Here is a 14,245-nt window from a genome sequence, read left to right as displayed (position 1 = left end):
GTTGGGGACCACTGGTCTAGAGCAGTGGTTCTCAAACTTTTTGCCCCAAGTGCCACCTCATAAAAAACTTGGCTCTCAGGTACCAAAATAATAACCAACATTTAAATACAGTAGCATAGTAGGCCTAAATATTAATTAAAAACAAGGCAGAGATTGTATTCAAGTATATTTAATATGGTTGGCCACTGTAACATTACACACACTTTGAACAGTTTCAATAGTTTTAATTTTTAATCAAGTGATTCTTTTGCGTACCACTGGATGGAGCCTGCGTACCACTGGTGGTACACACGACACAGTTTGAGAATCACTGGTCTACAGAGATGATAATATAGCAAATGTTGGTGTGTCAGCATTGTCGCAGCCAGCAGTCTACACTATACACACCTAAGAGGAGGACGGATTGATCCATAAGTTGGTTGTGTGAACACCAAGGGTAGTATCTGTGTAGGATCTGTACTAGAGTGACAAGTGGTAGAAAATGGATGAATGGATGGATAGAGTGATGATTAGATCAATATTTTTTGTTAATGTTTAGAAATTCAGAGAATAAGTCCCAGGAAACATGAGGACCTTGACTTAGGCAAAAAAAAGATTTAAAAGAGTAGTACATAGCTTTTTTTTCTTTTGTTTAGTTACTGTGTACCACTGACTTTGTTTTGCGCAAACAGTTGTATGTATTAAAAGAAAACGGAACTGGTTAAAATATTGTGTCGATATTGTTAAACTGTCAATATAGCCATAAGTAAATAACTATACATTGAATACTTGTAAATGACATTGGCCTATTTCACTAAAGGGTGATCGATCCTTAATATTCCTTACTGCAGGTTGTTATTTGCAGTGGTGCAGTACACTTTTATACCGGACTGACACTTTTTCATTTACTGAGAACGGTCTGTAACATGTGTCCCCTCTCAGTGCAGATGAAATTATAACCACAATACTGTGTCTATGAGCAGGCCGCCATGTCAGTGTGTCTGTGCAGCAGTTTGTTGACGTAATTGCTGCAATTGCAATGTATGGGTAGCAGCAGTGCATACAGATAAGAGGATCGACTGTGCATGAATTTGGCTGGGTTTTTTTTTTTTGCAAGTATTGAGTCTGCACCAACTTACCTGTAGATGCAGTTTCCATAGTAACGGGGGGCCTTTTCCCGTCGTCCTGGTACGGATGAAAATGTTGAACCAGGTCGTCGGCAGCCTCGCCGCCTCTCGGCTTCAGCTCGTCGCCAAGCTCGTCGAACTGAGTCGCCGTGTTCCCATACCTCCCGCCGTAGTCCTCGCCGAACCATTTCCCATCCGAGCCGAGCTCCTCGCCGGACTGCGCGGACATGCTTATGTCTGGTGTCGGGACAGCAGAGTCCGTGAGTGGAAGTGTGCGTGTGTGTTTGCACGGCGCCGATGACTGGTTTACTATTGTGCGGCAAACACGCAGCGATGCGGCGCAGTCACTGGCGTCTGGGGCCGAGTGTGCGTGTGTGCTTCCTGGGATGGGCAGCAGGAGAGGAGCCGGCTCGATTCTTTTAGTTCACTGCTCGCTCCCAGTGTGACGTCACGGTGACCCGGAGGCTCGGGGTCGGCCCTTATTGGTCACATACACAAACATGAGAGAGCCCTATATGTCTACAAAATGTCCCGTGGAAGCTGCCGTGCATCTATATTATTATAGTTGAAAAAAAGCACCCAAAATGTGAGAGCATAATGTGTCACGGGGGAAACCAAGTAAGTCATGCAGTGTGGCGCCATCTTGTGGCAGTGAGAATATGAACACTTTCAACATGGCTTCTTAGCAACCAGACAGGTCAAACATTACACAACACAGCTGAACAACCAAAGTCATGTTGGGAGTCAAGGTACGCAACTTTCGTGTATTTCTTCCCCCCTAAAAACAGCCATTTTACGCTGTTTAGGTTAATTTATAACGCGTGTCTATCACGTTTGGGTTTCTGGCAACTTGGGGTTAGCAGTAGTATTATTGTTTACGTCTGGCGTTTGTATTAGCTAATTAAAAACAGTATGTGGTCACCCATAGCTTCTACTATTGACATTCTACTGTATAATGTAGCCGTGTATCTTCCCCAAATCATTTAGTTCTTACACGTGAATGTGAATCATATAAAGCCTAAAGTACAGCTTTCACCCCTTTCAGCAGTAAATATGAGCATGACGGGTAGCATTAGCGAATTATACGAGCCATAAATTAATTGTGTGATCTTAAAGAATTATATTGTTGTGCTATTCGATATATATATTACCTGAGCTGACAGTTAATTAAATGACAGCACCAAGTATTTACTATAATCAACCAATTACTTGAGCTGAAGCACTACGATAATTATCTGTGTGGACTTGTTGACACCGAGGAGTGTCCCTCACTGTTTAGGCAAAAAATAGACGCTATAACGAGCTGCAGTCAAAAGTATGTTTCGGTACGAGATGTGTTGGAATGAACCCATGAGAAGGTGGCTGTTGTATGGGAGTTGGCGACAGCTAATTGTATTACGTCTGTCAAACAACGCACCCTACTAGTTAGGCTACTAGTTTACCAGCTTGACCGAGGCGCCAAATTCCCACCAGCCATTGCGACAATCTGCATTGTGACATCACCTGACACGCTCTAGCGGTGACGTAAGATTTTTTTTTTTTGTCGACATTTGAACACTTTTTTGAATGTTTTTGTGATGTTTTGTGACCACCACGTATGAACCAACAAATGCTTGTGACGCCTTCGTGTAAACATCCACTGTAGATGCTTTTGCGTAATGGCCCCACTGGAGTGGATTTATAACAACAACAACTTACAGTAATTCTACATGTGATGATGAATGTATCCTAAAATAATGTGATTTGCTTTACTTGCGCGATTAAAAGTAAAACACGACGTTGATCAGCTTCAGATAATGTTAGATTTGGCTGAAGTTACACAAAAATGTATAGCAGACACTGCCATTATTGTCTAAATAGCTGGCAGTACAGACGAGTTGGCCTACCAAGCAAACTGTGTCTTTCTCACAGTCAAATCATGGTGGCGGTAGTGTTCTTATGGTCTGGGTCTCATCTGCACGATTGCTGCTGGCACCAGGGAGCTGTGGTTTATTGAGGGAAACTTGACGTTTGTCTATGAGGTTCTGATGTTGAGCATGATCCACTCCCTTGGGAAGTTGAGTTGCATTACCGCATGGCAGTTTTCAAACATAAAGAGCCACCGGCTGCTTCACCAGTGATCATCATGGAGGATCTCCGATTAAGGCAGGGCTAGACACCCACCTGTGTTGCTAGCTATTTAGACAACAATGGATGTGAGTTGACTTATTTGTAGAGGATAATGAAAGCGCACTCCTGTGCAAGCTGTACACTGACTACTCTAAGTTGTATCCCGAGTTGTAAGTCAGTAGTATTGTCCCTTCACAAAATATATAATCAATTTGAGCGTTGTACTTATTCACATTTGTCAGACATTTTATATTCTGTTTTTAAATATATTTATCAATACTCTTGTGTGAAATAAAACAAAAGCAATTTGTTTTATATATACTTGCGTAATAAAAAAAATATAAATTATTTTTTAAACTGTTTTTAATATTAGTAAAGGATGTGCTGATCGGACGTTGCCCATGTGTCTTTTAATGCAGATCGCAAAAGCTGTTCCCGTCCGACACCATTTTTTGGTGCCTCGGCTGACAAGCGGCCAGCAGCTAACTATATGTTGCTTCTCTAAATTAATAATAATCACCCCCCCCCCCCCCCCCCTTACTGCAATTATACTGCATTTTCTGGTTACCCAAGTATCAATCAAGTATCAATATTATCACGTAACATTATCACTGGAGGAAGAGGCTAAACATGTTACACACTGAGAGCAAGACAGGAGCAGGCATGCTAATAGCTTAGCTTAGCTTACCGCTAAGATAGGTTGAAACAACACTAAGAAATAAGCGCTTAGTAAAGTTTAGGAAGTGTAGCTGGAACAGTGTTGGAGCAGAAAGTAACACAGATTTACAAGTAGATTAATAAGAGTCTAGAGCAGGGGTCCCCAAACTACGACCCGCGGGCCACATCCGGCCCGCCAGCGTCCAAAATCAGGCCCGCAGGAAGTCCCGAGTATAAAAAAAAAAATATATATATATATTATTATTTTTTTCTGTCTTTTCTTATCCACTTTGTACCGCTTGCTACTCACGGTGTCTCCTAGCCGCTCAGGCAAATCATATTGTCTAAAAATGCATTTTCTCATCGATAACGTGACATCATCGCGCTATATACATCTATATACAGTATATATATAAATATATATATATATATATCTATATATATATATATATATTATATATATATATCTAATATATATATATATAGATATATATATATAATATATATATTAGATATATGTATTATATATATATATATATATATATTATATATATATATATATATATATATATATATATATATATATAATATATATATATATATATCGAATATATATATATATATATATATATATATATATATATATATATATATATATATATATATATATATATATATATATATATATATATATATATATATATATATATTTATATATATATATATATATATTTATATATATATATATATATATTTATATATATATACAACCCGGCCCCTGGCCAAATTGTTTTAACCCAATGCGGCCCCCGAGTCAAAAAGTTTGGGGACCCCTGGTCTAGAGAGAGGATAAAATAACTTTTGCTGTGTTAGCATTGTCACAGTCTGTACACAACATGTAAGAGGAGGGCGGTTCTTGCCATACATTGGTGGTGTTGATACCAGAGGTAGTTATCAGTATATCATTGATACAACAGTTATTCGATATTTTTTTACTCTCAAAACTGTTGTCGTTTTTGTTGATGTTTCCAAGCTCAGGGAATAATTCCCTGTGCCCAGGAGGACTATGAGGGAAAAACCAAAAGGCTTTAAATGAGTAATAGAGTACATTTTTATTTTCTTTAGTTATTGTGTACTATTGAGTTTTTTATTTGCTCTAATAATTGTATATAATAAAAGAGAAAAATGAACTAATTTAAATATTGTGTTGATATTTTTAAACTGTCAATATCGCTCACCATAAATAAATATAAAAAATTACAGATTCACAGTTAATACATGTGATCAGTATTGGTATCTCAATCATTAATGATGGAAATCGGCAGCATAAAACACTGATTGGAACATCCCTATAGTAAGATCTTTGTCAAAGTGCGTATCACAGAAATGAATTATGCTTTATTAACAAATAAACCTGCTTTATTACCGCAGATGCAGTCCATTTCTAGGCATAAAAGTGCAAAAAAAAGTAGGGAAATGCTTCGTCGTGATGAGGAGGTGGTCAAAGAGATGGTCAGTATTTTAAATACACTATCATGTGTTAGACTCCTGCATCAGCATTGAGTGACTCTATACAATGTAATGTGATCCATTACAGAAGTTCAGTTACTAAAAAATCTTCAATTTTCTGCCTTTCTTTGTTAAATGATCTGAGCATTATTATCTTCATTGTCCATTGTCAGTATGCCAATATCGATACTTTCCAGTGCATGGCCAATGGAATCTCCTATGATGACCTCTCTCAAGAGGAGCTTGACATCACTTTCTTGGAGATCTTCTTGAGTGGTTTTCCACGAATGGTTGGCCTTTCCTACTTCCCGAAGCTGCGCCATCTTAATATTGTGGGGCAGGACATAAAGCGCATTGAGGGTCTTGAAAGCCTCCCTTTACTCCAGGAGCTCTGGGTAGTCCAGTGTAAACTGACTGTGAGTGAATTTGACACTAAAGATGATATTTTAGTTTTACTTGTACAACTTAGCTGTAGCAGTTAGACCACATAACACCTCAATCTGAATCTTTTTTTTACAGAAAATATCTGGACTCCAGTATTGTCTTGGGCTCAAGAAACTTTTCTTGTATGATAACAAAATCAATGAAATAAAGAAATTAAAATTGCTCGTCAACATAGAAGTACTGTGGCTCAACAATAACTCCATAACACATATACAGGTTTGGATAAAATTAATGATTTTACATTCAATGATTTTCTGGACAACAAACTTATTTAATGTTTTCCTTTATCCAAAAGGGCTTGAACAAGCTTCAAAAGCTAAAAGAACTAAACCTTGCTGACAATTATATTCAAAGAATTGGTATGTTTTTTTTGTCCATATAGTGTTTATGTGCAAAGTTGAATCAGTGAATAATTTTTTTGACATACTTTTTAGGGGGCAGCCTTGATAACAATGTCAACCTTCACAGTCTTAATCTGTCCGGGAACAGGATCTGCTCCTTTAAGGTGAGATTTAAAATAGAAATGGGTTTTGCTTTTGTGAAAAAGTCTATCATATTTACTATTTAAAAAATCCTATTAAAATGCTTAGCCTTCCAAAAGATTTTTGTGAAATACCTTACGCCGGAATCCAGTTCACATTTTCTTCAGTTTTTAGGCATTGAACTTGGATATCCATCCATCCATTTATCACCGCTTGTCCATTTTGGGGTCACGGGGGTGCTGGAGCCTATCTCAGCTGCATTCGGGCGGAAGGCGGTGTACACCCTGGACAAGTCGCCACCTCATCACAGGGCCAACACAGATAGACAGACAACATTCACACTCACTTTCACACACTAGGGACCATTTAGTGTTGCCAATCAACCTATCCCCAGGTGCTTGTTTTTGGCGGTGAGAGGAAGCCGGTATTATGACAAAAATAGTACCTCTTAACACAATGTCTTACAGCACTAGTAACAAAAGTGCGGCCATTTTTGGCCCACAGCTCCTTTTTTTATTGTCCCTTGGTATATTCTAAAAGTAAACTTCATTATTAATTAGATTAATTGTAATAAAGTATATCACACCAATACGTCACCAGTGAAGAAATACCGGTGTTAGAAAATAACCACGTTAATAACGTCGTAAATGGTTTTCCTGAAATAAGTAATCTAATTACAGTGATAGTCAGTTTTTTAATACGATTCGGTTTTCGACAAAGGTTTGCCCCAGTTTTAGTACGCTGTCTCGCTCTATCGTACGGCCAAACATCGCACATAAAAAGTCTGTTTCCTGGGTATTGTTCAGTGGAATCATGTGGCCATAAAGAATCCCCGCGTATTGGCAATTTAATATCTGCACTTTTTCTGATTAAGTACACCCTCAAAATAGTCCACCATGGGACGAAAGAAAGTTGCAAGTGACTGCGCTTTGATAAAGAAGGTGAGAAACACTATTGAATTAGAGAAAGAACTAGTAAAGTATGCAGGTGGCGTTTGCGTGCCTCTCAGAAATGTGGCGTGTTATTGTAGCGTCCCAACAGAGGAACACAGAGTCTGTTGCTGTTATTTAACATTATTACGACTTTAACACATCAATAGTAGTAGTGCTCAGTTCTTCCAACAGCGTTTATCTCCAACTTGCACACACTCTCTCTGTCCTTTTGACACGCCCACACAATACTTCATCATTCCCCACCAATCACACTCACAAGATGTACATTCACAAACATCGGAACCCCAAACAAACACAACACAAAACTGGCCTTTTTAGGATGGAAGTACAGGCACTACTTGAAAAGGCAAGAACATACATGTAAAGGTCACATTATGTTCTCCAGCAAAGTCTTTGTCCCTGTATATTGTGGGTAACTCGAATCCCATAAAACATCTCAACACATGCCAGGTATTTGAAGTTTAAAAAAAACCCCAACAACTTAACAATTGCTTTGCCTGGTAACTAATTACATTTAGGAAAGAGTAATTACTATTTTGAGAAAGTAGCATGTAAAAACTAATTACTAAGTATTTTTCCCAACACTGGTGAGCTAAAATGTTAATGTTTTCTTTAGATTGCTTAACATAGTATTGACCTACATTGGATCGGTTTAAGCATCTTCAATGTCATTACATTTTTATGTCTGCGGCACTCACTGAAAAAACTTTGGACACCCCTTTCTTTGTCTTTTACTGCTTTTTGTATAATTTTTTGTTAAATGATATAAGAAAATTGTTCATATACATGTTCCCTATAGTTGACAAGCAACTAGTCAATCCATCATGTTCCCGGTTTCTTGCCCATGCTCAGCTGGGATAGGTTGCAGCTCACTATCACCCTAATGAGGACAACAAGCAGTGTAGAAAATGTATGGATGGATAATACTCATTTACCAATTATGATACTGACAATATTGTTTATGTTCACGGTTTCTTTAATATAGTAGTAGCTTACTTACTAGCCTAATATGTTCTGTGACAGAGCTCTTAACACAAAACACTTCTATGTCAAATCAACGTGTTGGCCCCCCAAAACAGCTTAATTTTTTTATTTAAAATTCCTTTCAAAAAGCAAAACAAACTCTTAGATAATATTGTAAAAAAAACAATACAATAAAATGTACTCCAAACAACTACAGAAGTTTTATGAAGTAATGTATTAATAAAGTACAGCATTTACTTTGGAGAGTGGACTTCTCTTTCCAGCTGCTTCTCTGTCATACAAACCATCAGCAGCGTTTCTATATTTTTATGGATAAATGTCCGTGGGTTAAATATTTTAACATTCCTGGATGGCGTAATTAACTCATCCTGCTTCAGTGGGGCGCAGACGTGTTATGTTTGATTTGCGTCATAAAGTTGGCAACACGCTTGTTTTTGATGATTTATTTTTTTAATTCAATTAATATCATCCACTTCTTCTCAGCACTGACTTTCTTCCTTTCCATAAAAAACAAAGTTATGTTGATCTCTAGCTATAAGTTAATGCTAGCGAGTAAGACCAGGGACCTCATTTTAAGAGTTGTGTGAATTTCCTACTTTGGATGTACAGCCAAATTCTCTGAGACGGCTTAAGGTAGAGAAATTATCATTTCTGGTGGACATTCCTGCAGTCAGCATGCCGACTGCACGCTCCCTCAAAACCTGCGACATTTGTGGCATTATGCTGTGTGATAAAACTGCACATTTCAGTGCAGACTCTGTATTGTGGGCAGCCTAAAAGCCTGGTGTATACTCTCGCGTCGCGTAGCTTGTGTATGCGACGCCGTCGTCCCCCCTCCCTCTGCGTAGCTTCCCGCGTAGCCTACATGCACCTCCCAAAAATCCTAGGTTCGTGTCGCCAGCGACGCAGGACACAGAGCTGTAATTGGTCAGTATTTGCCATGGACTCAGGCGAGCAGACTTTGTGCTTGAAATGCACAAATGCTTGAATGAAATGAAACAACAGTGATTAAACAATTGCATGACAACTGATATTGTGTATTTAATATCTCGGTGCGCTCTAAAAATAATTACTGTATGTGTCGTTTTTCAGCTTATTGTGTTGTTGTTGCGCTCAGAAGAAGTCACAAAGTACGACACTTTTTTCAACTTTTATTGTCAATCTTGTGCGAACAACAGGTTCAACTCCGACACATATTCTTTGTCGTGCACACATGTCTTTTTGTCTCACACACAACACTTCTCATTCTCCGTCACTAATCTTTCAGGCATGGTATACTATGAAACTCTGAACATTACCATACAGATTAACACCGTCATGTTGTTAACTTACAATAGTTATTTAACAGTTTTGTTTATTCACAATTACATGTTTCTCTCTTGTCCAAAGTCCCGAATGGCCGAATAGCATTGCAGATAATAATAGTGTCTTCTGCCGTGAGTCGTTCAGAAGTTGCACAGTTCATCTTTACAAAGGTATTTTTCTCTGGTTTATAAGTAAAACATCCATTAAAAGTAAACTGATGATTGGAAATGATTAGTTCCAGTGTCGGCAACGATGTTGCTTGGCACAGGAATTAAACACACAGTATCTAGTCAACAACAGCTGCAGTTGTTCCTTCTGAAGACACTGTCCTTTAGTGTTTTGGAAGAGAATTACAAGTCTGGCACCACCCCCCACGGAAAAACTATAAATTAAACAAGATGCCGTCGGAGTGGACACAAGCTACGCAACGCAAGAGTATATTCCAGCCTTAAGGCACACCTGTGCAATACTCATACTGTTTAATGTTTAATCAGCATCTCGATATGCCACACCTGTGAGGTAGTATGGATTATCTTGGCAAAGAAGAAATGCTCACTAACACATATTTAGACCGATTTGTGAACAATATTTGAGAGGAATAGGTCTTTTGTGTATATAGTATAAGTTTTAGATATTTGAGTTTAACTCATGAAAAATGGGAGCAAAAACTAAAGTGTTGCGTTTATATTTGTGTTCACTGTAGTTCCATTGATCAGTATTCATCAGCACACAGATATCCCACAAAAGTTCCTGCAAGTCAGAAGTTCCTTACGTTCTTCTTTCTCACCGTTGTCAAATATGTTGTAATAGAAATACACAAGAAATAGAAAATAAACAAGTCGCCGTGCATACTCTGATTCTCGTGTGTTCGAAAAAAAGATTTAGGAAAACCCCAAACTGTTTTCAACCAATCAGCGCTTTAAAAGTTCCTCAGGAACTTCCAAAAGTCCCACTTCGCTGGCAGGAACTAATAAAAGTTCCTGAAGAAGTAAATCTATGTGAGTAGTTTTTGATGGAAACACAGGGGAATCTTTACTTACCCAGTAAATGAGAAAATTCCTGAAAAAGCTCCTGCAATGGAAAAAGGCCTTCTGATAACTCCCAAAATAAATATAATTTGTGTAACCTACACCAAAATGTGTTCAGATAGAACCTGCTAACGGCCAGATTAGAGTTTCATTTCAAAATGATGTAATATTTGGTTTGAAACATTTTACATTTAAACATGCCAGCGTGACAGAGGCGAGCCGGCTGGGCGAGTATGAAACCTCACTCTTTGACGACTTTAAGAGTAGTGCTGACTGATAGGCTGCCGGTTCAGGCTTTTAGTCGAGTGGCGAGCACACTCGTCTCTCATACGGGCAACCAGGGTTGCTTGCCGTAAAGAAGGGCGTACGCCAGGTTTTTGTGTGTACGCGTTCTTAATACATGATGCCCCAAATGTTTTGGGCTGATCACTGTGCATTCGCTACGGCAACTAATGGCGGGGATGTTTATATAGTAACGCAAATCTTTACTTGCAACTTAAAGCATAATAATTAGCCAAGAGACAGCTCTTATTTCACAACACTTTATGTCGGGGTGCTCTAAGGTTGAGGCACCACTATTGTTAGTTATTCTGTGTTTTAGGTACTACAAACGTGTGTGTTTTTGTCTCAGGAGCTGACTCGGCTAACCTGTCTGCGCCGGTTGAGAGAACTTGCGCTGAGTGACTCCACGTCAATCCCAAACCCAGTGTGTCGGCTGTGTAACTACGCGACACACGTCCTGTACCACTTGCCATTACTTTTGCTACTTGATACCTATGATGTATCAAGCATGCAAGTCAAGGAAGCAGCAGAGGTATGAGCTAAACATACCTAAATATTTAAGTACTTTAAATAGTTTTGAGATTTCTTTAAAGCTGTCAAATGTTATTTGTATTTTTACAATTCTTAACTGGGGTTTAATTTACATTAAATTTACACATTATATTTGAGGAAATTTTTTGGACAACCATTACATTTTTGCAAGATTATGTCCTGCATATTAACTTCAAAGTCCCCCCTCAGGGTGACATGTGCTTTCCTTCCCAATAGTCCACCGTAATGAAGAAGATGATGTTTTACAACATGCGTGCACGCACTGCTCAGCAAAATCTGTCGGCGAGTAGGCTGCAGCTTATGGAGAAGAAGAAAGCCTCCTTGGAGTCATCCAAAGAAAGCATCCGGTCACTTAATTACACCTTAAAAAATGTAGGTAGACCTCCAGAAAGTGTTTCAGGAATTTCAGAGTCAATAACTAACCTTTAATCGTTGCGGTGCATTCCCAGCTTGAACGTGAGCTTTGGAAGAAGTCTTTAGAGGATAGTTCGAATCGCAAAGTGGAAGATTTCAGCGCGGAAATTGACACGTCTGACCCCCCCTTGGAGGAAATACTACAGAAAAAAATTGAAAAGCTAAAGAAGAGACTGGCTCTTTGGATCAGGAGGCTGCATGAGTTAGTTTGTGTGTTAATGTTGAGAAACAACAAAAAATATAAACTTTTGTACATTTTATCCCAAGTCAAAAATGATGCTTTTTCTATATCCAGAACAGAAAGCTGGTATCAACAAAATCTAGACCAAACAACATGCATGATGGAGGACACCGTTCAGTTTCTGTTGACAGAGCTCCAAAGTGTCGGAAATATTCGTTTGGAAGAAGGCAGCACCACAGACCCTTGGTACTTGTGTGATATCACAGAACAAATTGCACACTTTTGTCCCACTTTACAAATAATTATATTGTCTTCCACAGGTTTAATTCCTGTCATGACCTCCTGCTCTCTCGCTTCTCTCGCTCGGACTACACGAGTCTCGGTGTCTTTGGTGTTAAGGTCAACAGAGTTATCCGCATCCACAACAGTGTGCTGAGGCTTCGCTTTAAGGAGAAACTTCAATCCCTGTTGGTTAGGGAGGACTCAGCTTTTACACAGTAAGCCACTAAATAATAAAAAGCAAACATGTTTTTTGTGTGTTTTGCACATCTAATGTAAGCATTTTAATTAGGAATCATAAGCGACTGCTCGAGCACTTGTTTTACATAGCTGACTCTGAGCAAAACACAGATGATGTTTTGTGCATCCTTGAGGACGGCTTCAAAACAGCAAAAGAATATAAGGTATTTTTTAACTCAAGTTTCAAATGGATGCCATAAATTCTCAAAATAACGCCTCGATTCTGTGGAACGGTACTCGAGAAAACAAACTAGTTGGCTTTGTGCAATATTTGGCTGAATGATAATAATAATTTTATGCTAAAACCGAATCACATGAAAAATTGTCAAGTATGAAAACCAATGTAACACCATCCTTTAGATAAATGACTATGTGGTCAATGAGCTAAGTTTTCCTTTGCACTTTTTCATGCACTCTAAACCATTATTAGAGTTTAAAATAGTAGTTATTTTTTAATAAATTAAAGATTTTTAGATGTTAGATATTGTTTCTATATTATCTGATACAGGTGATCAATCTTAGCTACTTTAAATGCATGCATTCTGCACAAGCCTGTCGTTGTTTGTAGAAGAATACAATTGTAAAAGTTATTTTAAAGAAGAAATGGACAATACTCGCTTCTCTGAGCAACTCTTTGAGACTGCAAAGGTGGTGGCAAGAAATTTTACCTTGTCATGGCCATGTTTTTTGCAGTGTCAAGCAGTCTTCCCAGTAGCCAGCACACCTCTCTTCCAATTCATTTAGGTTTAGATTTAACATATAGATTTATATTTAAGATTTTGGTTTTAATATGACTTAGATTTACATTTATGATTTAGGTTTAGATATAACATTTACATTTAACATTTAGATTCAGATATACCATTTAGATATATTATTTAGAGTCAAGATTTAATGTAAACTTAATTGTGATGAAAATTAGCTAAATGTGAGAAAAGTTAGTTAAATCTGAGAAATACATCGGTTCGAAAAGTGTGACTGAACATTCTACAGTTCTAGTATATTCGAACAGAAATTTATAAATGATGAAGGTGGTGATGTTAGACTACATTTACAACAGAGTTAATTGCTAGTTAACATTACATGAGCAAAATTAATCTAGTGTAGCAACCTGCTTGTGTTGTAATGTTGATGTTTAGAATGCAGGTGTTTGTGTATGCCCCTTACCAGTGTGTTTTGTAGATAATGACACACTGGCAAAACACCATTCAGGTGTTTTGCCAGTGTGGAAACTGAGGGAGAAATATATGCGCAAATTTTGAACACAGCACTGCTTCTGTCAAAATGCTACATTACTTACAATACATCAGTTGCACAATATTACTTTGTTGCAGGGGGCTGAGTCTGCATTAATTTAGCACCAAAATGGCACACAAATAGCTTCCTAGTTTTTGGTCTAGTTACTGCTGTTTATGTTGACAACAGTCATTATGGTACCCATTCTTACTTATTACCCTGCTTAAACACCTTTGCGGTAATTGGAGCATTTGTGATACACAACAATTCATTGTTTTAGTAACACAATTTTTCTTTAAAACCAAGGCTATGGGAAAAGAAGCAGCAGTGCCTTTATCCAACAGCCTGATTGTGAGTGAACAGCCGAGAATAGAATATTTTCTGGCTGAGCAAGGGTGCCCCAAGAAGAGAACGGATAAAATCCCCTACAGATATGGTGTGTGAGTAGATTATGGGAAAAATCTATTCTCTAAACTTCAATTAT

General features: G+C 38.1%; 2 protein-coding genes across 6 annotated transcripts in view; one reads left to right on the top strand and one right to left on the bottom strand.

Moving 5' to 3' along the window:
• Window positions 1-1,431, bottom strand: part of LOC133646619 (reticulon-1-A-like) — a 46,744-nt gene extending 45,313 nt beyond the window's left edge. Inside the window, exon 1 of the mRNA XM_062042179.1 lies at window positions 1,119-1,431. Coding sequence (XP_061898163.1) covers window positions 1,119-1,335 — 217 coding nt within the window. The 5' untranslated portion in view covers window positions 1,336-1,431. The remainder of the gene's footprint in view (window positions 1-1,118) is intronic.
• Window positions 1,432-1,783: 352 nt separating this feature from the next.
• Window positions 1,784-14,245, top strand: part of lrrc9 (leucine rich repeat containing 9) — a 38,544-nt gene continuing 26,082 nt past the window's right edge. For 3 of the 5 annotated variants that reach the window (XM_062042177.1, XM_062042176.1, XM_062042173.1), the window contains exons 1-13: window positions 1,793-1,855; window positions 5,304-5,384; window positions 5,579-5,797; window positions 5,901-6,041; window positions 6,121-6,184; window positions 6,260-6,330; window positions 11,209-11,391; window positions 11,628-11,783; window positions 11,861-12,027; window positions 12,121-12,252; window positions 12,327-12,503; window positions 12,578-12,689; window positions 14,068-14,197. In XM_062042177.1, coding sequence (XP_061898161.1) covers window positions 1,841-1,855; window positions 5,304-5,384; window positions 5,579-5,797; window positions 5,901-6,041; window positions 6,121-6,184; window positions 6,260-6,330; window positions 11,209-11,391; window positions 11,628-11,783; window positions 11,861-12,027; window positions 12,121-12,252; window positions 12,327-12,503; window positions 12,578-12,689; window positions 14,068-14,197 — 1,648 coding nt within the window. In that variant the 5' untranslated portion in view covers window positions 1,793-1,840. Of the gene's footprint in view, window positions 1,856-2,445; window positions 2,631-5,303; window positions 5,385-5,578; window positions 5,798-5,900; window positions 6,042-6,120; window positions 6,185-6,259; window positions 6,331-11,208; window positions 11,392-11,627; window positions 11,784-11,860; window positions 12,028-12,120; window positions 12,253-12,326; window positions 12,504-12,577; window positions 12,690-14,067; window positions 14,198-14,245 lie in introns of those variants that run through there. The other 2 variants (XM_062042175.1, XM_062042178.1) reach the window with 2 other exon arrangements.

This window comes from Entelurus aequoreus, linkage group LG03 (genome assembly GCF_033978785.1).
Source record: "Entelurus aequoreus isolate RoL-2023_Sb linkage group LG03, RoL_Eaeq_v1.1, whole genome shotgun sequence".
In the NCBI taxonomy this organism is placed as follows: Eukaryota; Metazoa; Chordata; class Actinopteri; order Syngnathiformes; family Syngnathidae; genus Entelurus; species Entelurus aequoreus.
The sequence above is the reverse complement of the archived record's forward strand: the minus strand, read 5'-3'. Positions and strand labels throughout refer to the sequence as shown.